General features: G+C 46.4%; 1 protein-coding gene and 1 long non-coding RNA gene across 2 annotated transcripts; both read right to left on the bottom strand.

Annotated features, from left to right (window-relative positions):
• Nucleotides 1–1,810: 1,810 nt before the first annotated feature.
• On the bottom strand, nucleotides 1,811–2,707 carry LOC103638245 (uncharacterized). Its single transcript, XM_020544143.1, has 4 exons — nucleotides 2,609–2,707; nucleotides 2,476–2,520; nucleotides 2,136–2,390; nucleotides 1,811–2,051 (listed from the first exon to the last, which is right to left on the bottom strand). The coding sequence occupies exons 1-4, from the start codon at nucleotides 2,609–2,611 to the stop codon at nucleotides 1,983–1,985; spliced, it is 372 nt and encodes a 123-aa protein (XP_020399732.1). The 5' UTR covers nucleotides 2,612–2,707; the 3' UTR covers nucleotides 1,811–1,982.
• A 2,797-nt stretch (nucleotides 2,708–5,504) lies between these two features.
• On the bottom strand, nucleotides 5,505–6,088 carry LOC103638244 (uncharacterized). Its single transcript, XR_558645.3, has 3 exons — nucleotides 5,870–6,088; nucleotides 5,692–5,784; nucleotides 5,505–5,606 (listed from the first exon to the last, which is right to left on the bottom strand). It is a non-coding gene; the product is annotated as an uncharacterized lncRNA (long non-coding RNA).
• Between the last annotated feature and the right edge of the window lie 20,722 nt (nucleotides 6,089–26,810).

Here is a 26,810-nt window from a genome sequence, read left to right as displayed (position 1 = left end):
GTTAAGTGGGGACAGATAGATTATACCTTTCATCATGACTCTATGGGTTGGATTGACTCATGGTTGAGTTGATCCAATGTGCTAAGTTAAGTTAATACATGACTAGTAGGGTCTAATCTCTTCTACTAGTGTCACTAATCTGTTTAAGTGGACCACATTAGGTTAGATTACATTAGACCACACTAGATCAGATCACATTAGGTAAGATAAGATCTAGATTAGATTGGATATGACTAGATTAGACTAGTTTAGGTTAGATAGGTCTAACAGGGTAGAATATGTATTATTAAGATATGTTGGAATCTTTTGAGATTAGTTAGATATGTTATGATAAGATAGAATCTCTTCAAGATAAGATAAATTTATTAAGGTAAGAAGAATCTTTTAAGATAAGATGAATCTATTAGGCTAGATATTTTAATGGAAGATAATCGAGGTTGTTTAGTTATCTTATGAATTCTATTTATATCTATATGTATATGCAGATGTAATTGTGGACATTACTCCACAACTCATCGTACTCAATCAAAGATCCAAATCAGACAAATATCATAAGAACAAGCATTCAAGCATATAGATACTTATAAAAATAGTTTGTTTTTTTCCTAAGATTAGGTCTCCTATTCCTAAAAGTCACTTTAGGTATAGGATTTCAAAGTGTGAAATCCAAGTTTGTCTTTAGAAAAAAAGTAAGAGTAATCAGAGTAAAGCGGAAATAGATGAGAAAAGATTAAGAAAAGTTTAGAAAGATTCAGAGTAGCAAAGGAAAGTAGTAATGGTTGTCCAGTTCTATCTAGGTTTCGTCCAACAGTCAACATTCCTCTGATACCACTTCTGTCACACCCGGGTTTCGGGGCACCAAGACCCGGGCACGAACATAATCACCAGGTGTGCTGGGACCAAGTCTCACACATATGATGAATCATGGCACAGGATCGAATGTCACATCTTTACTACATAACCACTACTAGAAAACCCCCCTTGTAGCTATGCTTTTTTGGACAATATGCACACTTTAATTCGTCTCTATATGGATGTACACACGCTTTCCAAAAACGTGTTAGAAGCGTCTTCGTATGGACCGTATCAGACTTTGTAGAAACGATTATTGTAAGCGTATATATTAGATGAATAGACATTTCATAGACACGTTAGATGCATGTTTAGACACATTGATATGCTTTTATAGATGCGCATATAACATGTGTCTATTATTGTTGTTATGTCATATAGTAACGTTTCATTATGTGTGAAAAAATATAGATACGATATTATAGATACATTCATAATTCATGTGTATTACTATAGTCACGTTTTATAGTGACGCTTTATTGCGCATTAAGGAGTATAGAGACGATATAGTAGGTGACACGAATCATGACATGGCAGGTGATGTGGATAGGTGACATGGCAGGTGATGTGGAAAAATGACGTGGCAGGTGATGTGGAAAGGTGACGTGTCAGCTGAACTAGCGAGTGACACATTTTATAGTAATGCCAAAACGCGTGTTAACAAAAGTAGAAAAAATAATATAGCCACGTTTGTATTGTGTGCCTACGCATATCAATACGTTATATAGTAACGTTAAAGTGTGTATTAAGACCTGTAGAAACGATTTTGTACATACATCTATATTTGTTTGTAATAATATAGACACGTTATACTGTAACACTTTATTACGTGCCAAAAAAAGATGTTTTCATTTATATATTTATATATATAAATGTGCATCGAGATGAATGTTAAAAAAAAATCAAATTATAAACCCTCAATAATATTGCTTTTGGCCTTGGCAAAATATCAAGAAGATAACTAACTCGATAGCAAACATGTTCAGTAACTGCCAATTGTGTTCACAAAGAAGCAAAGCCAAAGTGGCAATATCATACAAATATCACTTAAAAATTTTAGTAACTACTAGAATCTAACTGATTCACTTTGCAATTATACTAGGCTTCCCATCTAGCTTTGTCCACGCCATCTAGCTTTGTCCACGTGCTGCAGGTACCAACTTGTTGCGGGTACAAGATGAGCTTCTAGCTTGCTTCACCTATGAAGCATGTGTTAGATCAATAACTCAATTTGAATTTGTTATGGGGACACATGTACTATTTCAAATAAAAAAGAAACTTACATGTGTAATTGGCCAAGGAATAACATAGCCAATAGCATCAATTAGTGTATGAATCTGATTAGATGGTCTAGGTACCTCCTCATTTGTAATATTGCCAAGTTCAATATTTTCAAGGCCTTCAACAAGAACCCCACAATATTCTGGTCCAAGCTTTGCTCCTAATATTTCTCTTTGGCTATCTGTAGTCACTAACTTCCCTTTGGCCACAACTCTGCCTTTGTTTATCAGTGAAATAAGGTAGACTTGCTTTTGTCTCTACAAATTACAAAACATGAACATATGATATTTTGGTAAAACAACGTCATAATTGGAAAGAAATAAGGCAAATAAAACCACATACTGATTCTGATATGCCCATGCTGGCAGCTTGAACCCTTCGAGTTCTCTATAATAAACATCAAATCATAGCATCACTTAATCAAATTATGCTTTATATTTTAATTGAAACAATAATACAATTAGCTTAGACATACCATGTTGTGCAATATAGGATCACTTGGCAAATCTGTGACTACATTGCCATCAAGTTGTGCCTCCTACAGGCATAGTTTCACTCAATTATTATAGAAAAAGAAAATTATAAATATTAGATTTTAACAGGGAATGTAGACGAAGAGGAACCAATTACTGAACCCTAGAGTTGCAAAAGAAAGCTAATTAATTAGGCAACTAAACTAAAAAGGAGTTTTTAATGCTTTTCACTTAAGTTTATATAGGCTAAATGAGACGGATTAACAACTGAATGAAAGCAGAGTACATGCTACTTCAGTACTTCTTAAAAAACTACACAGAATCAAAGAACAATAAATCAACAGGTGACAAGAAACTTTGCAAAAACGGACTTGTAGATTTTGGAAAGTTAAACAACTTTCATGTATGGAGAATTCCAAGTTTTAGAGGAAAAGTTGGAGTAAAAAGCTTAATTCAGTTTTGAATCAGACTTGAAGTTTGCTGAAAATAATATCAACTAGCTGTTTTTGGGCCTTCATAACTTTTGATTTATAAACAGTTTGAAGATGGTCATTATAACAAAGTTATAGGACCACATGAGGAGTACAAGTTTTGTTAAGTCACCTAGCTCTAAAGTTATATGGAACTTGGTGTAAAATTAGTCCAAAGTAGAGCTAACAGAGTTTCTGCATTTCAGACTTAGTAGATTTCAGAGGCTGAATTTCAGTATTTGGATCCAACTTTGGGCCTTGATATTTTGGAATCCAGGGGGTTGTGGTTAATGAACACTATACCAAACTCGTAGAGAGATGATAGAAGAACAATTCTTATTAAGTGATATTGCCCCAAAGCTATATGCTACTGGTAGAAAAGATAGTCCAAAGATTGATTGGCAGATTTCTGAGTTTTCAGACTTACAACAGTAACTGAACCTGAAGTTAGTGTTTGATAGCAGTTTTGGGTGCTTGTTTGTGACTAATCCCTAAGTATTTGGGCTGAGAGATCCATAAAGGGATTTAAGACTGTATGTTGGTGAATCACTTTCTTTAAGTGAGCTTGACATAACCCCATGCAAAATTTGGAGTAAAGCTTGCCTAAAAATGGACTGTCAGTGTATTGGGGACTTAGTGGTTCAGAGCTGAAACTCTGAAAAACAGCCAATGGTGCTCTGTTTGGAGCTCAGTTGTGATTAATCCATATGGTTTTAGACCAAGAGCTGTATAGCAAAATGGAAGACCATATATAGGAGAACAAATTTCTTTAAGTAAGATTGGTTTGGTGCTACACAAAAAAAGGAGTAACAGTGGCTCAAATTTGGACTAGGTGGCTGAATTCTGAATTTTCAGATTTGGAATTGTATAAGTCTGAATACTTGTCTGTCTGCTCCACTTTGAGGGCTTGTAAGGGCTGTTCTGTGTAGCTTTGTGCCAGAATGTCTTAAGCAAAGTTGGAGAGGTTGTATCCATAAGCAAAGTTTATTAAGGGACCCTGGCTTGACATTATGTAAATTTGAAAGATTTGGGCACCCCAAAAGGCCTCTGTCGAAAGGGGATGAATCAACTGAACAAAGCTGAAAATGGGTTCAGGAAAACAGAAATGGTAATCAGATTTTGTAGTCAACTTTTGGATGCCATAACTTCTATTCTAGGAGGTTTGGGTCTATGAAATCTGTAGACTTGGTAGACCTTGGACTAATAAACAAGTTCTATTAATAGTGATTAATCTGTCTTACTCAGAAAATGAGAGAAATGGCTAGCTGAAGATGGGTGGATCAGTCAAGAGCTGTAGATCCAAAATTGCAGAAATATCTAGCTGTGATCTTTTTACTCCCTGCTGATTTCTCTGCTAGTGTTACTCGAATTTTGGATAATGATAAAGTAGAGATATTTAACTGAAGGTCTAGAGACCTCACTAGCTGCTGGGAAAATATCTAGTTTGGACTAACTTGGGAGCAGTGGCAGTGAGGTATTTAATTGTGTTGTTTTGCTGTCTGCAATAGGGGACAAAAGAGATACATGTATGTGTATAGTTGAGATAAGTGTGGAGGGTATAATTGAGGTCTAGAACCCACCCTCAGCTGGAAAGAATATCCAGTTCTTGGACATACCTTTGAAGGTGTTTGCTCATGTGGTGTAGATGTATGGACTTGAGTTTGTCCAAGACTTCTATGGACAGATTGTTGTTGCTGCTGCTCGACATGAACCATGTTCTACAAGCCATTAGCAAGAGCTTGAATATTATTATATAGTAGCTAATGATATTTAGTAATTGAAATAAAGAAAGTATACATGCACTTCATTTGTTTGAGAGGTCACGTCAGCATTTGAATCTTCTTGGATGCTACTCGTATCTTTGGCAGCATAATTTTCAGATTTGTCATCTTCAGTGCATTGGTCATAACTATCACCACCCTGAAATATTTGAACCAACATACTGTTAAAAATATGCTCTTATTCTAGAGAGGGAGGGGGCCATGGTTGAATGCAAGCTTACTTCATTTTGTAAAGCTTCTCTCATCTCTGGGGTTAAATCTTCTGGATACTTTTTTGACATAAAAGTAAGCCAATGCTTCATGAGACCACTCACGGATTCCATTTTATTGTCAATTTCATTTACTTTCTCTTGGTACCTTCTTTCTTCCTCCGTTTGAATAACAAACGGTAAACCTTGAAAAGCTTGTACTTGACTCCAGTACTTATCATCATAGTACCCACGTGCTTTGAAAATCCTTGGCAACAATATCATTGAACACTTCATTGTAATCTTTAGATGAAAGACGATTACCATCGTTGTTCCCTCGCCTTTTTTTAAATTCCTCATAAGATGCAGCCTATTGAAACAAGTATATAGGAAGGTTAAGGAACTATAAGCTGATTTTTAGATCAAGCATAAATCATTTATACCAGAAAATGTACGTACCATCAGTGTCTCTACCTTTTCTGTTGTGTATCTACCATTCTTCTTTTTATGAGCTGCCTCCCATAGTTCTATCCTATGAACCTTTCGTTTAGTTCTGGTTTCCTGCATAATTGAGTTATTTGGCTATCATTTCAATCCTCAGATAGATGATAGTGAAATTTAACAAATATGGATGAATATTTATCACCATCTCTTTTTTTAATCTAGCAAGGCTTTTCCTCCCACATGTGTGTGCAGTCTTCTGTTCTTTTGCACAACGAGAGTTTGTGGAACATAATTTCTGCAAAGACAGACAATGATTAAGCAATAATGTAACATTCCTTGATTAAAAATTGATATAAACGTGTTGAGTAAATAGATGGAACCTTATGTTGCTCTTGGCACCAAATTCCAACTAGAGATCTCCATTGATGTTCATTAGTCGTAAGTGGCTTCTCTCTTAGGATTTCTTCTAGAGTTCTCTCGTCACGATTGAAGTATTGTTTCTTCAACTTAGATTTGTACGCTCGCCACCTATTATTAATTGTCCTTAGGATCCAGTCCCTTGTAAGATGTATGGTTTGCCTTGGGAAGGCAAACTTTAGCTACATACAGGAAGGTAAATGTTAGTACATATATAAAAAATGAAGGTACATGCTTGCACCGATAACAAAAAATTACCTCAACATCCTTTATTATTTGTTCCTTGTGTGAATTAAACCTGCTATTGTCAAATCTTGGGATGTCTAAAGGGGCTAAGGTTGGGCTTTCTGCTACATGGCCAAGGTGCTGCCCAAGAATGGAGGCTGACCTTTCATTTGGGACACCATTTTCATCTGTCTCTACAATTACCTTTCCTCCTTGTAATGCTAGTAAATTTGAAAGTGTGAATTCCCCTATAATCTGTCTAACCTCTCCATTTGGCCCTGCATATATGAAAATGTAAGATTTCACATTGTACCAAGATATACAAGAACAAACCTGAAACTTACATATGATCTTAATTGGACTTCGAGGTTGGTGTGGCAGGCGGACTAATAAACCATCAACATCAGGAGGGGACTGTAAACTTTCATTGTTCTCATCATCTGCCACATTTTCATGCTCCTCCTGAGCAGGTTCTGCACCATCTCCATCAAAGTTCAAATTCTTTAATCTTCGAAGTCCTCTTGTCATGATTGATTCTGCTTATTACATATAGGAGATCAAGAAAATAAAAGATGAGCATGTTAGTTGCCTTGTGAAATTGCATTCTCAGTTAAGAGCTAAGATTAGAAATAGGAATTTCATTATCCATAATTTAGGCAAGAAACAAACATTTCATTCTATAATTTTCATAAACAAAATAGGCAAACACATATCAGATTATGTATAGGTTCAATGCAGCCTTCAGAATAGGCAGAAATTGCAGGTGGCAGTAGCAAATCATATGGACAGCATGTTAGTCTAAATAAGATTCACTAGTTAGTATTAATCTTGTTGGATAGCTAGCTTTTTATTCTTGCTGTTTTCTTTAGTGGATAGCTAGTTAGAAAAGAGAGAAGAAAGAACAGAAACAGCCAGAAGCAAATGTGGCTGTTGCAGGCGAAGACCAATGAGAACAACCCCCTAAATCAATTATAATAATCACTTTCCCCTGGTAGCTTATAGCCGCTTCATCGGCTTCCTCTTGCTGCTGCTTTAGAACTGACCCCTCCTTTGCAGAAAGACAATTGTTTCCTTCCATTTTATAGTAGTCACTTTGGCCATCACAAACTTCAGTCCTTGTTGCAGCATTTCTATCATAGCCAACAAGCCTCTTAGCATATGCTTCAGCTGTAGCTGCAACTTTTGAAAAGGGTAGCCCAACCACACTTAACCCAGCATAAGAACTACCTTCCTTCAAGACAAGCGCGCCACAGAAACTATAGGATCCCTCACGCTCTTGTTCACACACAATTGTGCCACATGATAAGTAGTTGCTGACAGGGTTATGTCGTTGTGCTAGGCATGAACAAAGTTTTCCTTGCTTGAATACAATAGAACCCTCTGCTGCCTCAGCGAGAAAAATGGCTGGTGCTCCTTTCTTGAAGATGAATTCATCCAGGGATTGCACACTGTTGTCAACCTCTTTCACAACTTTTTTAGTAGCAGCAAGCTCCTTAGGATCTTCCTCATGCTCTGCATTGATGGCCAAATCAACCAGGGGCTTTACCTTTTTGGTTGCTGGTGCAGCAACAGTCTGGTTTTCCTTAAACACTAGAGGAACACTGTCACTGTCAAATTCAGCTTCACCGAATATTATGATATTGTCCAACCCTGGTGGTTCACCACTGAAATCATCTTCGGTAGAGGTATCTTCATCGGCCTCTTCCGCTATCCCAGTTCCCTACAACCTCTGGGCTGCATCAGCAGTGCAATTCCCTTCGTTGGACTCATCAATACCTTCGTCGCCCTCGTCAGTAGAGACGATTCCCCCATCCTCTAAAACCCATGCTTCATCCTTATGCAGCTCATCTTCACTAGTCTCATCGTCTGTCAAGTCACCCTGTACTATCTTAGCCGCATCCCATTTTCTCACTTCAGTTCGGTTATCTTCATCCTCCCTTATTTCATCGTCTGCTAACTGAAACTGCAGCACCTCATTCTCAGCCCCTTCTTGGTGTTCATCAGCTATGAGCTGTGAGCATGGCAGCAAAGCTTGGCGGTTCTACAACCCTGCCACAAAATGTGTGTTGGTGTCTCGTGATGCTGTGTTTGAAGAAAATCGAGCATGGGACTGGGGTGATGCCGAGAAGGTAGACTATGAGAACCCTTTCTATGTTGAGTTCATGCAGATTGGTGGGGATCAGCAGCTGGACAATACACCAGTCAGGGAGAAAAACTTTGCTGGACCATCCAGGTCACCATCCACGACACAGCACATGCCAGTCCTCATTTTATTAGAGAGTGCCGAAATAGAGCGTCGCGGAGGAAGACGGCTCGTGCGGGATGAAGAAATCTGTGTGTCGCGAAGGTCCTGGGCAGCGGCGGGGAGGACGACGGCTCGTGCGGCGGCTGCAGGACCACGTGGCGAGGCTCAGGGGCCTCCTGCTCGACGTCTGGGGTAGGATCGACCCCTGGCGTTCCAGACTCCCCCTACGAGCGTGGATCCAATCCCTGCCTTGGTGGCTTCCTTCTCGCGGAGGGGCCTAAGAAGTCGACCGAGGCGGTGATGATGCCAGGGAGCGTGGAGGAGGCCGCGACGGCGGTGTCCAGGGGGAAGCACTACCGCGGGGTGAGGCAGCGGTCGTGGGGCAAGTTCGCGGCGGAGATCATACACGAAAACACGGAAACCGCCAGGACCACCCCATCGGCACCATCCCCGACGGCACCATACACGGAAACACGGAACTAATTGGGGAAGAGGAAGGAGGAGGCATCACCTTGCTGTGGCGCCACCGGCGAATCAAGGGAATCGGACCTATGCGACGACTCGGAAACCGCTCTCTCCTCCCCAGATGGACCGTAGGTTGGTTATAAAATGGAGTGTATCCTTGCGCAATTGAGCGTATCCTTGTCTGTTGGGCGAACCGCGGCACAGGTACTGCGGAACAGGATTAGGTGTTGTCACGGTTTAGGCCCACCAACAGCTGAGGCTTGCTGAGGCCCGAGCGTCGCTTGCTGAGATCTGACTGTCCAAGGCTCTGAGCGGCTAACCAGCTGACCAGTGACCGCTGAGGTGCTGCTGACTGCCTTCTCTATCCCTCTAGTAAATTTGTGTTTCGATTGGAGTTGTTGACAGATTGCTAGTAAGGATTTGGACAGATAAATTAAACTGGTTTGGATAAATGCTTACGGGTTTTATTCAACTTTAATAGGTCATAATATAAAGATTGATGGATCGAAGTTGGATGAAAGAATCAAGATTGGACACTGCATACAAAAATGGTGTTGAGGAGTTTTTAGCATTTGCTTACCGGGACCTTCCACAAGGTAGCGAGATACTTTGTCCATGCATAAACTGCAAAAATAGATACAACCACAGCTGTGATGAGGTCAGGACACATCTGAGATGTGATGGTATTATTAAAGGTTATACTATATGGGTTCATCATGGTGAAAAATATGACAGGCCATCTATAGAACTTGCTGATGTACCAAATATCAGTGCAAATTTGACTAATTCAGGTCCAATACGAGACCGCCAGGATGGAAGATTGGATGACATGCAAGAACTCTTGCAGGCTGCATTTGGAAGGGCTGCAAGTATAATTGGTGCTGAAGCAGATGATATTCAGTTTGGATCTGTAGATGTGGAACATAATGCCACTGAGGATAATATGAATCTAGCGGAAGGAGATACTTTGGGGAGGCAACAGAATATATATGCAAGCTTATTGAAGGATGCAGATGCAAGAATATTTTCTTCTCGGTGTAAATATTCTAGGCTGTCATTTTTAGTCCACTTATATCACTTGAAGTGCTTACATGGTTGGTCACAAGAATCATTTACAGGACTAATGGATCTGCTATCTGGTATTCCTGGAGCTAATCTACCCAAGACATACTATGAAGCGAAGAAAATCATCCGTGACTTAGGTCTTGATTATGAGAGAACTCATTCTTGCCCCAAAGATTGCATTCTTTTTCGAGGTGATTTTGCCAAACAAGATTTTTGTCACGTGTGTGAGAGCTCTCGTTGGAAAGTTGATAAGAAGGATTCAAATGCCTCTGTAGTGAAATCTAAGGGGAAAAGGAAACCAGCCAAAGTGTTGCGTTACTTTCCATTGATTCCTAGGATCCAAAGGTTATTTTCATCTACCAAAACTTCAGATGACATGCGTTGGCATGACGAGGGGCGAACAAAGGATGGAAAACTACGCCACCCAGCAGATGGTGATGCTTGGAAAGACTTTGATCATAGATATCCTGACTTTAAAGAAGATGCTCGTAATGTACGCCTTGGTCTAGCTAGTGATGGATTTAACCCTTTTGGGAACAAGAATTTAAAGCACAGTACATGGCCAGTAATGCTTGTTCCCTACAACCTTCCACCTTGGATCTGCATGAAGCAAACATCTTTAATTTTGTCAATGATCATACCTGGACCAAATTCTCCAAGTAATGATGTAGATGTATATTTGCAGCCCCTTATCGATGAACTATTACTTTTGTGGGCGGGAATAGATAGAACACCAGATGCCTCCTCAGAAAACAATTTTACTCTTTGAGCTGCATTATTGTGGACTATAAATGATTTTCCTGCACTAGCTTACCTATATGGATGGACCACGAGCGGTAGATATGCATGTCCTTCTTGTGGTCCAGCTACAAAATCATTTCACCTGAAGAAAGGTAAAAAGATGTGTTATATGGGACATCGTCGCTGGCTGCCAATAAAGCACAAATACCGAAGGCAAAGGATGCAATTTGATGGCTTGGTAGAGACTGGACTTTCACCTGAAAAAATGAGTGGAACTACAGTTTTGAAAATGTTGGAAGGCAAAGAGTTCGTGTTAGGGAAAGGGGAGAGAACATCCAAGGTGGGTAAGAAGAAAGGCAAGAATAAGAAAGTCGAAGATAAAAGTGGTCAGAAACGCAAGCGTACAAGACTGGGAGAAAAGAATGAATTAGATGGGGGTTGTGGTAAAGTGGAGAAGAAACCAGAAGATTGGCTGAAAAAGAGGTCAATTTTCTTTCAACTACCATATTGGGAACACAACAAACTAAGACACAATCTAGATGTAATGCACTTAGAAAAAAATGTGTGTGACAACTTTATCGCCACTCTATTGAATATTTGTCATAAAACAAAGGATGATCTGAATGCCCGACTAGATTTAGTTGAACATGGAATTCGAGAGGATCTTCATCCTGTTGTAGATGCTCAAGGAAAGCAAACAACTCCTGATGCACCTTTTACTATGTCTAAAGACCAAAAAGAGATTTTTTGCTCAGTAATTCAAAACCTCAGGACTCCAGATGGGTATGCATCAAATATATCTAGGTGTGTAAATATGAAAGATTGTACATTGACTGGACTAAAGAGTCATGACAATCATATTTTACTGCATGACATTCTTCCAGTGGCACTGCAGTCTTGTTACCCTAGCAAGGATGTCATGAAAGTAGTTGTTCAGTTATCTAACTTCTTCAAGAAATTGTGCTCCAAGGTCATAGATGTTGCTGAGCTAGAGCAGCTTCAAGACAGTATTGTGATGACACTTTGTGATATGGAGAGAATTTTCCTGCCATCATTCTTTACTGTAAGTGTGCATTTGATGGTGCACTTGGTAGAAGAAGTTAAACTAGGCGGTCCGGTTCAGTACCGGTGGATGTACCCCATGGAGAGGTATGTAGTCAACTTTAATTAATTTGCACAATGATAATCAATAATTCAGTTTTAACTTACATGTGTCAATTATTGCATTTAGATATTTTGTTAAGCTGAAGGCACTTGTGAAGAATAAAGCTCAACCAGAAGGATCAATAGCTGAAGGATATTGCATGGAGGAGTGCTTGACCTTTTGTTCCAGATTTATAGAAGGAACTACACGTTTTACAAGGCCATCTAGAAATCCTGGACCATCTGATGAAATAACAAACATGTATTTGTTTGATACTGCTGGTGAACCTATTGGAAAGAGTACTGTCGTCAACCTTGATAAGCAGCTTCTTGTTCAGGCTCATCGATATGTGTTGCGGCATTGTGATGAACTTGAAGAGTTCCGCAGGTGCATTCAGTATTTCTAAAACACACAACATCACATTTATTATAACCAGTAACCTGTATTTATTTTTTACTGCTATTTGCTGACATGACACTGATACTATTGTTGTAGAGAATTCTTGGATGAGGAGAAAAGAAAATTACATCCCTCAATTAATCTAACACCTTCCTCCATTCAGAATTTGATGGATCAACACTTTCCTGACTGGTTGGAGCAAAAGGTCTGTACATCTAAAATTGTTGCAAATTTGGCATAGAACTAATAAAAGAAATGTACGTGAGCGTTTTTCCTTATATACAGGTTATATTAGGCGATGGAACAGGGATCACGACAAAGGTTCGAGCTTTGGCTGCAAAACCAAACAGATATGGAGTGACATACAATGGTTACATTATTAATGGTTTGAGGTTCCACACTTTGAGTCGTGAGGCTGCACGGTTGACACAAAACAGTGGTGTGGTCAACATTGCTGATGATGGGGTTAATTATTTTGGCAGATTATTAGATATAGTTGAATTGTCATATGCAAACTACAAGGTAGTGCTTTTCAAGTGTGAATGGTATGATGTTCATCATAAAGCTGGGTTGCGACAAGATGAGTTCGGATACAGTCATGTGAATTTTTTCCGGAAAATACACACTGGTGATAAACTAGATGATGATCCTTTTGTGTTTTCATCACAAATTCAGCAAGTCTTTTATGTCCAAAACCCAAAAGCTGAACCATGGAACACTGTGGTGAGAGTTAGCCCAAGAGATAATTTTGACATGGGTGTATAACTCGATGAAGAAAGTTAGACAAGGCTTAGGTTTTCTGGTCATCTAATGCTATAAAAGAATATTGTGGGTTTTTTTAGTTGCACTGTGAATCAGAATGAACTAATATGTGTTACTTTAGATAGGAGGTGCTAACTTGTTGGGTTAATGTTGTTTAGTGTACAAATTTTTCCTATTTGATTAAATACTACAACCCATGAGACTTGTAACATGGCTTATTTAATTATTCTTAGCTTTGATGTTTTCTGGTTATGAGTGTGCCCAAATCAGGCGCTTTTTCTATTTATTATTATCGAACGAGTGACCATACTTTTTCCCATTTCAAGTGGGCATGACCATATTTTTTTCTGATTTATTATTATTATTATTATTATTATTATTATTATTATTATTATTATTATTATTATGCCTTTATTAGACCTATACAACATACACTAGCTAAACACAATTAATGTTAACATTGTTTTAGCCTCCTATAATATATGCCACGTTAGCTCTAGTAGAAGATATACCACACAACAACTATGGTGACTAATATACCTCGGTAGGTTACATGTTTTAAATTTTACACCAAAAACATCTCTACATGGTTAAGGATAAATTGCTAATACACATTAAAACGTGTCTTCAAGTAGTAACGGTTAAAAGCGTATCTAATTTCATATCAACTAGAGATATTTCGTTATCACATAAAAAACATCTCTATGTGGCTAAGAACGGTTATTCGATACGCTTTATGACGTATCTTCATGTTAGTCACGTATTGAAAGCATGTCTAACTATGTCATTTTTATACGTTTTTAATTGCATATCAAAAAGCGTCTTAAGGTTCCTATAGACGATTTTAATACGTGTTTTGCAACGTGTCTATAGGTTACTGACGATTGAAAGCGTGTCTAATTTCGTGTCATTCTAATACGATTTTAATAGCGTGTTAAAAATTGTGTTTGGGTATCTCTTCACGTTGAAAGTGTGTCAAATACCGTAACATTTTGATGCGTTCTTAAAATTGTTTCAAATAACGTCTTTATGTACCGCCATAGAGACGCTTTTGTGTGCGCTACAACTAAAACGTACATACAAGGGGGGTTTTCTAGTAGTGAACAGGAGTTCTATACAAAATAAATAATTACATTATAAGGAGACAACGGTCTAGCAACCCAAAGTTGACTGGGGGACGACGATCTAGACCTCTCACGAACGCAGCACAACATCCTCCAAGCACCTCATCCTGTGGTACCTGTTCTTGACCTGTGTGGGGGGGGGGGGTTGAGACAGCAAGAGTGAGCTCACATACGTTCATAGCTCAACAAGTTGTGGGGAATAACGTGCATGAACTCGCCAAAGGAGGGAGCTCACGTGAAGTGTAAGGCTTACCAATGAGGATGGTTAGAGCCGAGCATTGCTTTTAAAGTTGGTCAAAATTTTATTAGCAGTTACTAAGTATAAGTAACTACCAACCCAATTAAATAGTAGAACAAAAGTAACAACATCACCTGCGATGCAATGCATATGACAAATTGAATTTAGTTCCATAAATTAATCATGTGAGGGTCCGAGCTGCTCATGACTGTGAGCACGACTGATATACCAGTTTTACACTCTGTAGAGGTTGCGCATCTTTACCCACAGTCATGTTACCCATCTGCCAAGGGATCGCGACTTCCCATACACCTCTACCGAGGAGGCGAGGCAGGGTAACACTACGAGGCCTTTACAAAGTTCCACTAGCTTCAGAAAACCCGCTACAGTTTATAGGAAGCTCCAATGCAGGGACCCCTCGCATGACCGCCATCGCAGCAAAATCATCCCAAGGGCCTCCCTACACTGACCACTCCCCTACTGCCCTTGCCCCTTTCAGGTAAGGTAGTCTTCCACTAGCTTTCCTAATTAATCAGCCAAGGGCGTCACATTAAACCCTTGTGGTAGCACTGTTTTCCCGGGTGGTCGCTCCATGTTCCAATTAACATAATGATCTTATCATGAACAATAATAATAAATGGATAATAAATGTGTGATCATGAATAATGTATCTTCATACCCAAAACCACATAAAGCACTAGCAAGTACTACCCAAAAAGTTCAGTGGTAAACAAGGTATAAAGATAGACAAACTAGGGTAACCTATTAGGTCCCATCAAAATTAACCTATGCAGATCATTATGATTAATCAGAACATGGCTGTGTAAAAAGAAGTGATCAAGGGCACAACTTGCCTGGGACTCGAGATTCCAGGTACCAGGATGATCTTCAGATTCTCGTGACCTCACGCTAGTCGTAGCATTACAAACAAACAGTGTATAGGCAAAATTAACATTACACCAAACATATATGCAAAATACATATTAATAATCTACATATTGAAATAAGATCACAGGAACAGGAATTATTAATTTTGGATTTATAGATTTTAAGTTATGGATTCCCAAAGATTATATGTGTTTTGTACAAGATTAATTAAGATAACAATTTTAATGTGGCTTTTATGTTAAAACAGTGGCACAAAATGCTAAACAATACTATTATAAAGTTATAGGAACTGGAATGGACTAATTTGGACTTAATATGGATTTTCTATGAATTATACAAGTTTATGGAATTATTTTCATACTAAAAACCTATTTCTTAATTAATTTATGAATATCCTAAGTGTTCCCCAGACATAGAGAACACCGTGCGGGATGGCGGGTTGATTCACAGAAAGAGAAGGGGCTCTTCTGCAAATTGCACAGGTTGAAGGGGGTACGGGCGAGTATCGACCATCCGATCTAGAATCGATGGGCAGGATTAGATTGGGCATCATCCAAACTGGAATCAACCCGCGGCCCTCCGATTCAAGATCAACGACCCGAACATCCCCGAGCTGAATCGGTATCAGCGTTTTGATCACGATCACCCAAAAAGGACCCAACGGTCTAAAGCTATTTCCCTTCCCATCTCTAATCGAGACCGTTCATTAAATCCAACGGCGCACGCAGCTTCTTCTTCCCTTGCCGCAGGAGCGCAGCGGCGCAAGCGCATCGGGATGGCGCCATCGTCGGCGCACGCGATGATTCTCCCTGGCGCGTGATTCTTGGCATCAACAGATCCCACCCGAAGCGGACGGATTGGTGAACTTGGGAGCGCAATCCATACCAGATATGGTGGCCGTAATGAAGCTCCCCACGGCGTGCGGCGGTATAGCTACTCCGGTGAGCGATTCAACGTGTTTCAAGGTCTTTTTCCCTACCAACGAAGATCCCAAGCCCAATCTTGCAAGCGCGGTGATCCGTTTAGCGAGTCCCGACGACGTCACAAGCTTGCAACCCGACGACGGCACTCCTACGCTCTCCTCACGGTAGATGATGGCTCCGGTCGACTCCCAGAGATGAGAAGGAGGAACGGTGCCCCTGTTATATAAGCACTAGGAGGCGGGCCCGAGGTACGCAACAACCGCGTGAGTTACATGGAGCATGGAGTCCGTTGCGAGGTCGCCGGCGTGAGCGTCCCAACGGCAGCCCGAGGATGGGGGAAGATCCGACAGGTAGGTCCCTGCGCCCAGTGAGAGAAGAAAGAGGAGATAGCTGCCAGGTGGTTGAGAGGTTAAAGCCGAGATCCACTCGCTTTCCACGCAGGTTGTTTGGATCCAAATCCGAGCGGACAATGTCTACGGGTGTGGCGGATAGCAGCTAGAGGATAGGGATGTCGAGGTGGTCCCACATGTCAGCGAGCTGAGCACACAACCGAGGCAACGCAGAGACCGACATAGATGGCCCACGTGTCAGCGACAAATGGAGAAGTGGGCTGCGCGGAAGATAAAAGTAGGGATGGCCGACGCGGGAATTGGGCCGAGGTGGGTTAATTGGCTGGCCCATCACGTGAACTTCCCTCTCCTTTTCTTTTATTCCCCATTTCTTTCCTTTCTTATTATTATTATTTTTTTGCTATCTAATTTCAAAATTGAGTTCAAATCTGCAGTTGAGATTTTAAATTTAGGCTTTTAATGCACAAACAAAAGCACCAGTATAAAATTTGCAATTTTATTTATCTAAGTATTGGTTCACATATGCAATACACAAATAATTTTGAATGTTGATCATAGTTAAAAGGTTTAATTTAGAAGAACAAAAATATTCATTATATATATTTCTTTTGTGAAAAGTAAGGTCCAATATAAAGAATTACCTTGGTTGGATATTTTTCTTTACAAGTATTTTATATATAGTTTATTCAAAAAGTACCTCTAGTTGTTGGAACTTGCTATCAGTCGCAAGAAAGCCAACAGGGGTGAACAATGTGGACAGAAGGGTTACGCGTGGGATGGCAAATAGCTCTATCAACCAGACCTCTCACGGGCACTGAGTGGGGGTATTTATAGGTACCCGAGCGCCCAGCGCCTTGTGTTAAGGACGCATGTGCCCTCAGCTACCTAGGTTATCCCCAGAATATTCCCATAAAGCAGGGTTACAGACTGTAATTACAGGGATACCTTTACAAATTAGGCCCGTAACACGCGGCGGCCACGCAGGGCCCGTTACAATGGGCCGGATCGCACGTGGGCCTCTGAGCTGGACGAGGCCGCACTGTGGGATTCCTTCGTCGCCGGTCTTCGTGTGGTGCCGATCGAAGCGAAGGGTGTCCCTGCCTGCTTTGTCTGTCAGAGCAGCGGCTAAGCAGCGGAGACTTCGAGCGAAGGGTGGCGTTTCTGCCTTCGCTCCAACATCTGCCCTCCGAGGGACCAGTTCGACAAAGTCACCTGGTGCCGAAGACGTCGCTAGATGGCGGAGACGCTGCCCTCGCTCGAAGTGGTTCCGCGGGGGTTTTTGATGTGACCATTGATGGACCGCGTACTGTTGGATTGCGGGTTTCCCGAAGCGCCGCGCTCTGTCGGATTGCGGGTTTCCCGAAGAGCCGCGCCCTGCCTATAAAAGGGGGCGGTGGCCGGCGCTTTTTTGAACTTTACTCTGCGCGCTCCGCGAAAACCCTAGCCGCCCGCCGTCTTGCTGCTCGTCTGCCCGCCGTGCTCTTGTTCGCCGGAGATCTGGCGCGAGTGAAGCAGACTGCCCGCCGCCGCCGACGGTACGTAGCGATGCCGTCTTCCTCTTCTTCCGCTGCTGCTATGCCGCCGGCCGGTTCCTCGCCGCCGGCCGCCGCCTCGTCGGAGGAGACGCTGAGCAGTTTGATGCCGGAGGAGTTACGCGCCGGCGATTCCGTTGATTTCGGCGTGTCGCGAATGTCGTCGGCCCGCGTGGAGGATATGCAGCGGTTGGGCTATTTCGGCGGCGGAGTTGCCCGTGCCCCGGGGACGGAGAAAGTCCCCGAGCCGGAGGGCGAGTTGGTTGTTTTCGAGGTGTTTTTCGCCGCCGGCCTCCGCTTGCCTGCGCATCGGTTTGTTGGCGAAGTCCTGCGCAGGTTCAACGTGCAAATACATCAGCTGACGCCGAATGCCGTGGTGGCCCTGTCGAAGTATGTCTGGGCGACGACTTTGTACGGCGGACAGCCATCGGTCGAAGTTTTTGCGAAGCATTATTGTTTACACTGGCAGAAGAGGATGATTGGGGACGAAGTTGCTCAGTTTGGGTCCTGCACATTCACGCCGAAGACCGGCAAGACCACAATGCCAGTAGTTGAGTTGGTCCCTTGCGCCCGCAACAAGTGGGGCAACTAGAATGAATTTTGGTTTTACGTTGCTGAGGGTGCCGTCGAAGGCCACAAGGGACTTCCCGTGTCCGAGATGTGCTCTCATTTTTACTCGGCGTACCCGCCCTTTGAAGTGGCGGAGGATGATGTGGACGAAGGGGCCCTTCGGTGTGCCGCCGGCCAGAGCAGTGGGCGCGACTTGGTTGAAGAGTTTGTGGCGTACGGGGTATGGCCCTTGGCGCATGGTTGGGCGTTGGGCGAAGTATGCCCTCGCCAGATGCCTTTCCGTGGTGGAGAGATGGTGCGGAGTCCCGCCTTCGCACTTAATCTGCGAAACCGTGATCCGGCCGCCTTTGTGCGTGAAGCTGAGGATGAGGGGGTGCGGCTTGTTGGGCGTTATGTGCCGAGGACCGAGGGCCAGCGCAGCTGGGAGATCCGCGGGTCGAATGACCGTTTGAATAGGGTCTTCGAATTGAACCAACTGCCATATGGCGGCTATCCTGGTCAAGACGACGCGGACCGTCGGGGGAAGAAACCGGTGGTGGAGACTAAAGACGACCCTGCGCCGGCGGCCGCCCCGTCCTCTAAGAAGAGGAAACTAGGTACTGCCATGGGAGGACTTGGGGTTTCCGATGGGTTTGCTAGAGAGTTGATGAGGACATGCGTGGCCCCGGGGGAAAGGATGTCTTCGCCCGAGCTCCGGGAGTCTTCGGCTCGGATGCTGAAGGTTACCGGGGGTTGCTGGCCTAGGAATGTTCCTATCCCCCGCGCGGCCAGCGGGGACGTTTTTACATCTCGCATGGTTCGTAAATGGAGAGTTTTTCCTTACGGGCGGAATATTGCTGCTGTTGTGTCGGCAGTGATGGACAAGGATCGGCAGGGGGCTGCCCAAAAACGGCAGGCGGCTATCAGGATTGTTGACGCCAGGCCAAAGAGGCAAAAGCGGGGGTCGACGACGGCTGCGGCCCCCGGCGGAGGGAAGCCGCCACTGGCGGCGAAGTCAGGCGTCCCTGCATCTAGCAAGGCGCTAGAGGCGGCGGCGGGCGCCGGAGGCTCCAAACCGGCGAAGGCTGTGCCGCCGCTCAGCAGGGTGGCAGAGGCCGCGAAGGCGGCCCGAGCGTTGCCGTCGGCAGGCAAGCGTGTCGCCGACTTCGCCACCGACATTTGTGTGGAGGACTATCTTGGTGGTAAGTCGTTGGCTTCCTCTTTTTTTATTTAATTTCGTTGGTGCAATGCAGGGTCGGACGAGGGCCAGCTTGCTACAGTTGCGCCTGACGCGGCGGTCGCGACGGCTGCCATAGTGCCGAAAGCAAGGGGCGAGGCTCTTGGCTCCGGAGGCGAGGTGGCGGCCCTCGCGGTTGTCAGGGACGAGGCGGACGCAGCGATCCGCCGGCTGAAGGAGGTGTCGGGGGCGCTGAGTCAGGTCCGCTGAGCTATACTCTCTCCCCCCCTTTCCTTTTGGGGCAACGGCCTTACGTGTGCTCTGCTGGTGGCTGACTTCGCCAGCCGTACTGCGTCGGGGGCCCTCACGGCAGCTGTGTCTGCCGAAGTCGAGAGACTTCGGACGCAACATGCTGACGCTGTCCGTGAGAAATCAGCCTCCGACAGCAAGTGCCGTAAACTGGCGGACAAGGTGGCCGCGTTGGAGAGGGAGAAGGCTGACCTCCGGCGCCAACTGGCGGCAGAGAGGAGGGAAGCCAACGAGGCCGTCGCCAAGGAGCAGGCTGCGCAGGCGGAGGCCAAGCTGGCGCGGGCGGAGGGCAATCTTGCCAAGGAGCTCGCCGAACATCTGCAAGAGCGGCTCACCGCCCTGGAGAGCCGCGCGAAGGGGGCCGAGGCCGCGATGCGTGCGGAGGCCGAACGGACGCGCACGCAGCTTATGGATACATATCGTGAGCTGGGTGCGCGGACCGGTGACTTCGAGGTGCCGGACTGAGAGCCCGGGCTTCGTTGTCTGCAATGGGTGCAGGAGGAGCTGCTGGAGCTCCCAGCCGTCGCGGGGGGGTTGATGTCGTACGCCTCCCTGGTCACCTGCGAGGGGGCGATGAACGCGCTCTCCCGCGAAGGGTGCCGGCACTTCGAGGCCTTCGACCAGGAGAATGAAGATTTTGAGCGAGATATCTATAAGGTCGAAGACCCCATAGTGAAGGAATCCGCTGGGGCCCTCTATGACCGGATGTGGGGTCTGTACGGTCGTGACGTGGCCAGGGAGCGGGCGGAGGCGGCGATGGCTCAGGTAACATTTTCGCTTGCTTGGCGTTTGTTGGATGTGGGGCGCGCATGTGTTTGCTGAATTTTGCGTGTTTTGGCTTAGGCGTTGCGTGGTGAGCGGGTGGACGACCTCGGGGCGCTGAACAGTGCGCTGCCTGACCCGGAGCCGACCCCTGCGGAGGCCGTGTCCGGGGTCGCCCTGGAGCAAACCCCGGAAACCGCGGAAGACGCGCCGGATGCCCCCACATCTGCAGCGGCCGGCGAAGACCTGCCCCCGAAGGTGGCCGAAGGCGCACCTGATGCCCCCGCGGCGGCTGCGCCGAGTACTGAAGATCCCGCGGCGGTGGCGGCGGAAACGACAGCGGAAGCAGCGGCGGAGCCAAAGGCGGAGGCCTCCGCAGCGCCAGGGCCTTCGTAGGTGGCGTAGTGGGTGTAATAGGGTTGGGGAATTTTGGATATGTTACTGAATTTTGGTTGCTACGCAGGTTCAAGATTTTGGGCCTGCGCACGCAACCGCTACTGCTAAATTTTTGGCGGCTTCGACCGCGGAAGGTGGTAATGAATGTGGTGGATCTGGATCCGAATTTTCTGAGTTTTTTGGTGTTGCTGATTCTGGGAGCTCGGTTGAGTGGACTGAGGAGTCGTCGGATGAGGATTTGGACTATTTCGCGGCTTTGGATGTGGCTGCGGCGGAGACCTCGCCGCACGCTGCGGACGCGCAAGATGTGCCAGGTCCTAGCACCGGGCGCCGACGGCGAAGGGCGGTTGCAAAGCGTAGAGTTAGCACGGAGGAAAGGTCTCGGCTTCGTGTGAGTAGGGCTGGTCGGCAGGATCTGTTGTCTTTGCCGGCCGTCGCGAGTACAGGGGAAGGGGAGCTTCGAAGTCTTTTTGCGGGTGAGGAGCTTAGGATAATGTTATTTAATTATAGGGAGATGGAAATTATTCCTAAGGTTGAACCGATGTAGAGTGTGGCGCCCTCGCGGGTACATGTGTAAAGGCTTGTACGATGAAGTTGTGTGCCCTCGCTCGCCTGTGCCTGCGGAGGCGTTGTGTACTTTGTCTGTTTTGTTATGCTGTGCTGGTGTGATTATAGTCGGTCTTAGCGCGGACGGTTTGATGCTGTCGTTTCTGCTTTTGTTGTACTGGGTCGGCTGCGCTTTTAGGCGGCTTCTGCGTGGATAGTCTTCGCGATAGACCTCGTGTTTGTTCGCACTTGTTGTGCTAGACCGGCTACACCGTTAGGCGACTTCTGAGCGGATAGTCTTCGCGATAGACTTCGTGTTTGTTCGCACTTGTTGTGCTAGTCCAGCTGCACCCTTAGGCGACTTCTGCGCGGATAGTCTTCGCGATAGACTTCGTGTTTGTTCGCACTTGTTGTGCTAGTGCGGCTGCACCCTTAGGCGACTTCTGCGCGGATAGTCTTCGCGATAGACTTCGTGTTTGTTCGCACTTGTTGTGCTAGTCCGGCTGCACCCTTAGGCGACTTCTGCGCGGATAGTCTTCGCGATAGACTTCGTGTTTGTTCGCACTTGTTGTGCTAGTCCGGCTGCACCCTTAGGTGACTTCTGCGCGGATAGTCTTCGCGATAGACTTCGTGTTTGTTCGCACTTGTTGTGCTAGTCCGGCTGCACCCTTAGGCAACTTCTGCACGGATTTGTCGCACGCGAGGGTGGCTAGCGCTTAGCCTCGCTGTGACCTCGAATTGGTCGAATGTCGAAGACCGTCGTCGCGGTCTTTTTTCGACGCATGTTTTTGCGGGGGATTTTTCGCACATATATTACATGGCTCCGCCTCGTTAAAAACCTCACCCCCCGGGAGGAAAAGAGTGCGGGCCGGTACAAGATTGTTTTTTGGCGAATTACAAGGGCAGAATCAGCCCCGATGAGTCAAACAAAAAATTTGCGAAGGTTGTCGATGTTCCAGGAGTGCTCCAGGTCCTCGCCGTTCGGCGTTGTGAGCCTGTAGGCGCTGGGGGAAGCTTTTGTCTTGACTATAAAGGGGCCCTCCCACTTGGGCTCCAGCTTGCCCCTGGACTCCGTCCGAGCTGTTCGGACGAGTACGAGGTCCCCTTCGCTGAACTCCCTCGGGATGACTGCGTGGTCGCGCCATGCTTTGGTCTGGGCTTGGTATTTGTTTAGGGCCTGTAGGGCGAAGACCCGGTCTCCGTCAATGAGATCTTTTGAAGTTGGTTCGTCCACGTCGGGGACGGCTGACGGGACTGTACGCGGGGACCCATGCTTTATTTCTTGCGGAGTCATGGCCTCCGATCCGTATAGAAGGCGGAAAGGAGTGAACCCAGTCGCCCTGCACTCGGTTGTGTTTAGCGCCCAGACTGCCTCCGGTAACAGATCGGTCCATCTGCCTTTTTTTTCATCGAGGAGCATTTTCTTGACAGCTGTGAAGATTTTCCCATTGGCGCGCTCCACGACCCCGTTGGACTGCGGGTGATAGACTGAAGCGAAGGCAAGCTTGGTGCCGATGGAAAAACAAAAATCCTTGAAATCTTGGCTGTCGAACTGCTTGCCGTTGTCAACTGTTAGCTCGGACGGTACTCCGAAGCAGCAAACGATGTTTTGCCAGAAGAATTTTTGGGCAGTCTTTGATGTTATTGTAGAAACAGCCCTCGCTTCGATCCATTTGGTGAAGTATTCGACGGCTACGAAGGCGAACTTGAGGTTCCCCTGAGAGGTGGGCAGGGGCCCGACAATGTCCAGGCCCCAGCGCTGGAGAGGCCATGTGTGGGCAATTAGCTTTGTATACTGCGAGGGGCTGCCTGACCGAGGAGAAAACTTCTGGCAGGCTTCGTAGGACCTTGCGACCCGGTTTGCGGCGCAGATCATTGCGGGCCAGTAAAACCCTTGGTGGATCACCTTGGCAGCTAGGGCCCTTGGCCCTGCGTGCGAGCCGCACGTGCCACTGTGGACTTCACGTAGGATCTGCATGCCTTCGGTTTCGGTGACGCGCTTAAGCATTGGCTGACTGACCCCTTTCTTGTAGAGTTGGCCCTCAATCAGTGCGAAGTCCCGGCTTCGATGTCTGAGGCGCTTGGCCTCAGTGACGTCGGTTGGATGATAGTACACCTGTAGGAACAGGGTTATTGGTGCCCGCCAGTCTTCGGTCATGATTAGGTTGACTATGCGGTGGCCCTCGCTATCATTAGTTATTTGGAGCCCTTTGGGGCTCCGGACGGCTGGCGTGCCGATGGTGTGAAAGAACACGTCGGAGGGCAAGGGCTCGCCCCTGGCGGCAGCCTTGGCCAATGCATCGGCCTCCTCGTTCTTGGCCCTATCCACATGCTGCAAGGTGAATCCCTTGAACTGTCTCTCGAGACTTCGGATGGCCGCGAGGTATTGCATGAGCGCGGGGTCTTTTGCTGCATAGTCTTTCTCGACCTGGCCGACAACTATCTTGGAGTCTGTTTTGATGATACATGTTGTGACTCCGAGGGCCCTTAGCTTGCGGAGGCCGAGAATGACCGCTTCATACTCTGCTATATTGTTTGTGCATCTGTCGGATTCCAGAGCGAAGCTGAGGCGTGCTGCATATCTGTGTTTGACTCCGGCTGGTGAGGTGACGACTGCGGCGACGCCTGCCCCCGCATGGCACCATGCGCCGTCGCAATGGATGGTCCAAACCTTCTGTGTGGATGGGTCCGGCTGTGTTATTGGCCCAGTCCAGTCGACGACGAAGTCTGCCAGGACTTGTGACTTGATGGCTGTCCTGGGCTCGAAGCTGATGTGGTAGCCGGAGAGTTCGGCTGCCCACTTGGCAATCCTCACCGATGCCTCCGGGTTTCTGAATAGTTCGCCGAGCCCCCTGTCTGAGGTGACTCGGACCTTGAATGCTTCAAAGTAATGGCGCAGTTTGCGCGAAGACATAACAACTGCGTAGGCAATCTTCTCCAGCTCTGTCATGTTGCATTTGGACGGTGTCAGAACCTCGGAGACATAGTAAACAGGGCATTGTCTGACCGCGCCCTCAACTGTCTGCTCCTGCACTAGTGCCGCGCTGACCGCGTGCGGCGAAGCCGCGACATAGAGCAATAGGGGGAGCGAGGGGTCGGGGCTCGTGAGGATGACCAGCTCCGACAGGTACTGTTTTAGTGAGGCGAAGGCCGCTGCTTGCTCCGGTCCCCAGGCGAAGTCTTTTGCACCGCGGAGTGTTTTGAGGAAGGGAAGACTTCGCTCGGCGGACCTGGAGATGAATCTGTTGAGAGCGGCCAATCTGCCTGTCAGACGCTGGACGTCCCTGGCGAACTGCGGAGGCGACATGTCGACGATGGCCTGGATCTTGGTTGGGTTGGCCTCGATGCCGCAGTGTGACACCAGGTAGCCTAATATCTTGCCCTGGCGAACACCGAAGACGCACTTTTCTGGGTTTAGGCGGAGTCGTGCCTCTCGCATGTTCGCGAATGTCTCGGCGAGGTCGGCGAGATGGTCCTCCTTATTCTTGCTGGCGACGACGATGTCGTCCACATATGTAAATATATTTCTGCCGACCTGCCCCTCAAGTACTGTTTTGGTGAGTCTGGAGAAGGTGGACCCGGCATTCTTGAGTCCCTCCGGCATTCTGACGAAGCAATAAGTGCCGAAGGGTGTTATAAAGCTGGTGCTAGCCTTGTCTTCCTCCTTCATGTATATCTGGTGATAGCCGGAGAAGCAGTCGAGGAGTGACATGACCTCGCATCCGGCTGCGCTATCGACTATTTTGTCGATCCGCGGCAACGGGAAATTGTCCTTTGGGCAGGCCTTATTGAGACTGGTGAAGTCTATGCACATTCGCCATTTCCCGCTTTTTTCTGCACCATTACGACATTGGAGAGCCACGTGGGGTAAGCCACTAGCTCGATGAATTTAGCTTCTAGGAGGCGGTGCACCTCCGCCTTGGCGGCCTCTGTCTTTTCGTCGGACATTTTGCGAAGCGTTTGCTTTTTTGGTCGCACCGAAGGGTCAATTCCCAAGCTGTGCTCAATTATGGATCAGCTGACTCCGACCAGGTCGAGAGCGGACCAGGCGAAGACATCTTTATTCTTGGCCAGGCAGCAGAGAAGCTTCTCTTCTTCACGTGAGGTAAGGTCTTCGCTGACAGTGACTGTCTGCTTGGGCATGGCCTGATCGAGGGGGACAATCTTGGTTCCGTCTTGGCTCTGCAACTGTGCCTTGTCATGCTGCTTATTGGTTGGGCTGGCGGGCGCGGGGACCTCGCGCTGGGTCGTGAGACAGTGCACGTTCCTCTGACCAGGCATGAAGTCCCGCTCTATGTTGCGCGCCGTCTACTGGTTGCCGTAGATCGTAATAGCGCCTAGCGGACCTGGTATCTTCATACATAGGTACAGTCCGTGGATGGCAGCTTCGAACTTATTGATGGAGCCCCGGCCCATGATGGCGTTGTATGGATATACCATGTCGACAATGTCGAAGGTTACTTGCTCACTTCAGGCATTGGGTGCTACACCGAAGGAGAGGGGCAACTCTATTTTGCCAACGGGAAAGGTGCCCTTGCCGCCGAAGCCATACAACGGGTTGTCCGAAGGCTTGAGCAGGCTGTGGCTTATACCCATGCGGTCGAAGGCGTGGAGGAAAATGATGTCCGCCTGACTGCCATTGTCGACTAGGACTTTGTGTAAGTCCCAGCCTGCCACACTGCAATTGATGACCATGGCGTCGATGTGGGGGGCGCTGCGCAGGTCGACGTCTCGTGCGTCGAAGGTTAGCGGTATGTGGGACCACTTTGTCTGCACGACTGGGCCAGTGACGGCGACATGGTTGATGCTGCGGTAGTGGTCCCGCTTCTGCCGCTTGGTGTCGAAGTCAGCGCTTGACCCCCCTGTTATCATGTGAATGACTCCGCGATATGGTTGATCGGCGAAGTCTTCCTGCTTTGGGGCGTGGGGGATGTTTTGATGTTGCTGGTGTGGAGGTGGGGGTGGAGGAGGTACGATTTGTACTTCCTGATGGTGTTGGTAGGCGTGGTGCGGTGGATGCGGAGCGGGGGCGTGGATATATGGTGGAGGGGGTTGCTGGTAGTT

The sequence above is a fragment of the Zea mays genome, chromosome 9, assembly GCF_902167145.1.
Source record: "Zea mays cultivar B73 chromosome 9, Zm-B73-REFERENCE-NAM-5.0, whole genome shotgun sequence".
Taxonomy (NCBI): Eukaryota; Viridiplantae; Streptophyta; class Magnoliopsida; order Poales; family Poaceae; genus Zea; species Zea mays.
The sequence above is the reverse complement of the archived record's forward strand: the minus strand, read 5'-3'. Positions and strand labels throughout refer to the sequence as shown.

What these genes read in the sequence shown, in the direction of transcription:
- LOC103638245 (XM_020544143.1), bottom strand. An exon ending in GCATGGGCATATCAGAATCA is followed by an intron (nt 2,391 to 2,475) that starts GTATGTGGTTTT and finishes TGTAATTTGTAG; the next exon opens with AGACAAAAGCAAGTCTACCT. An exon ending in TTCCTTGGCCAATTACACAT is followed by an intron (nt 2,052 to 2,135) that starts GTAAGTTTCTTT and finishes CATGCTTCATAG; the next exon opens with GTGAAGCAAGCTAGAAGCTC.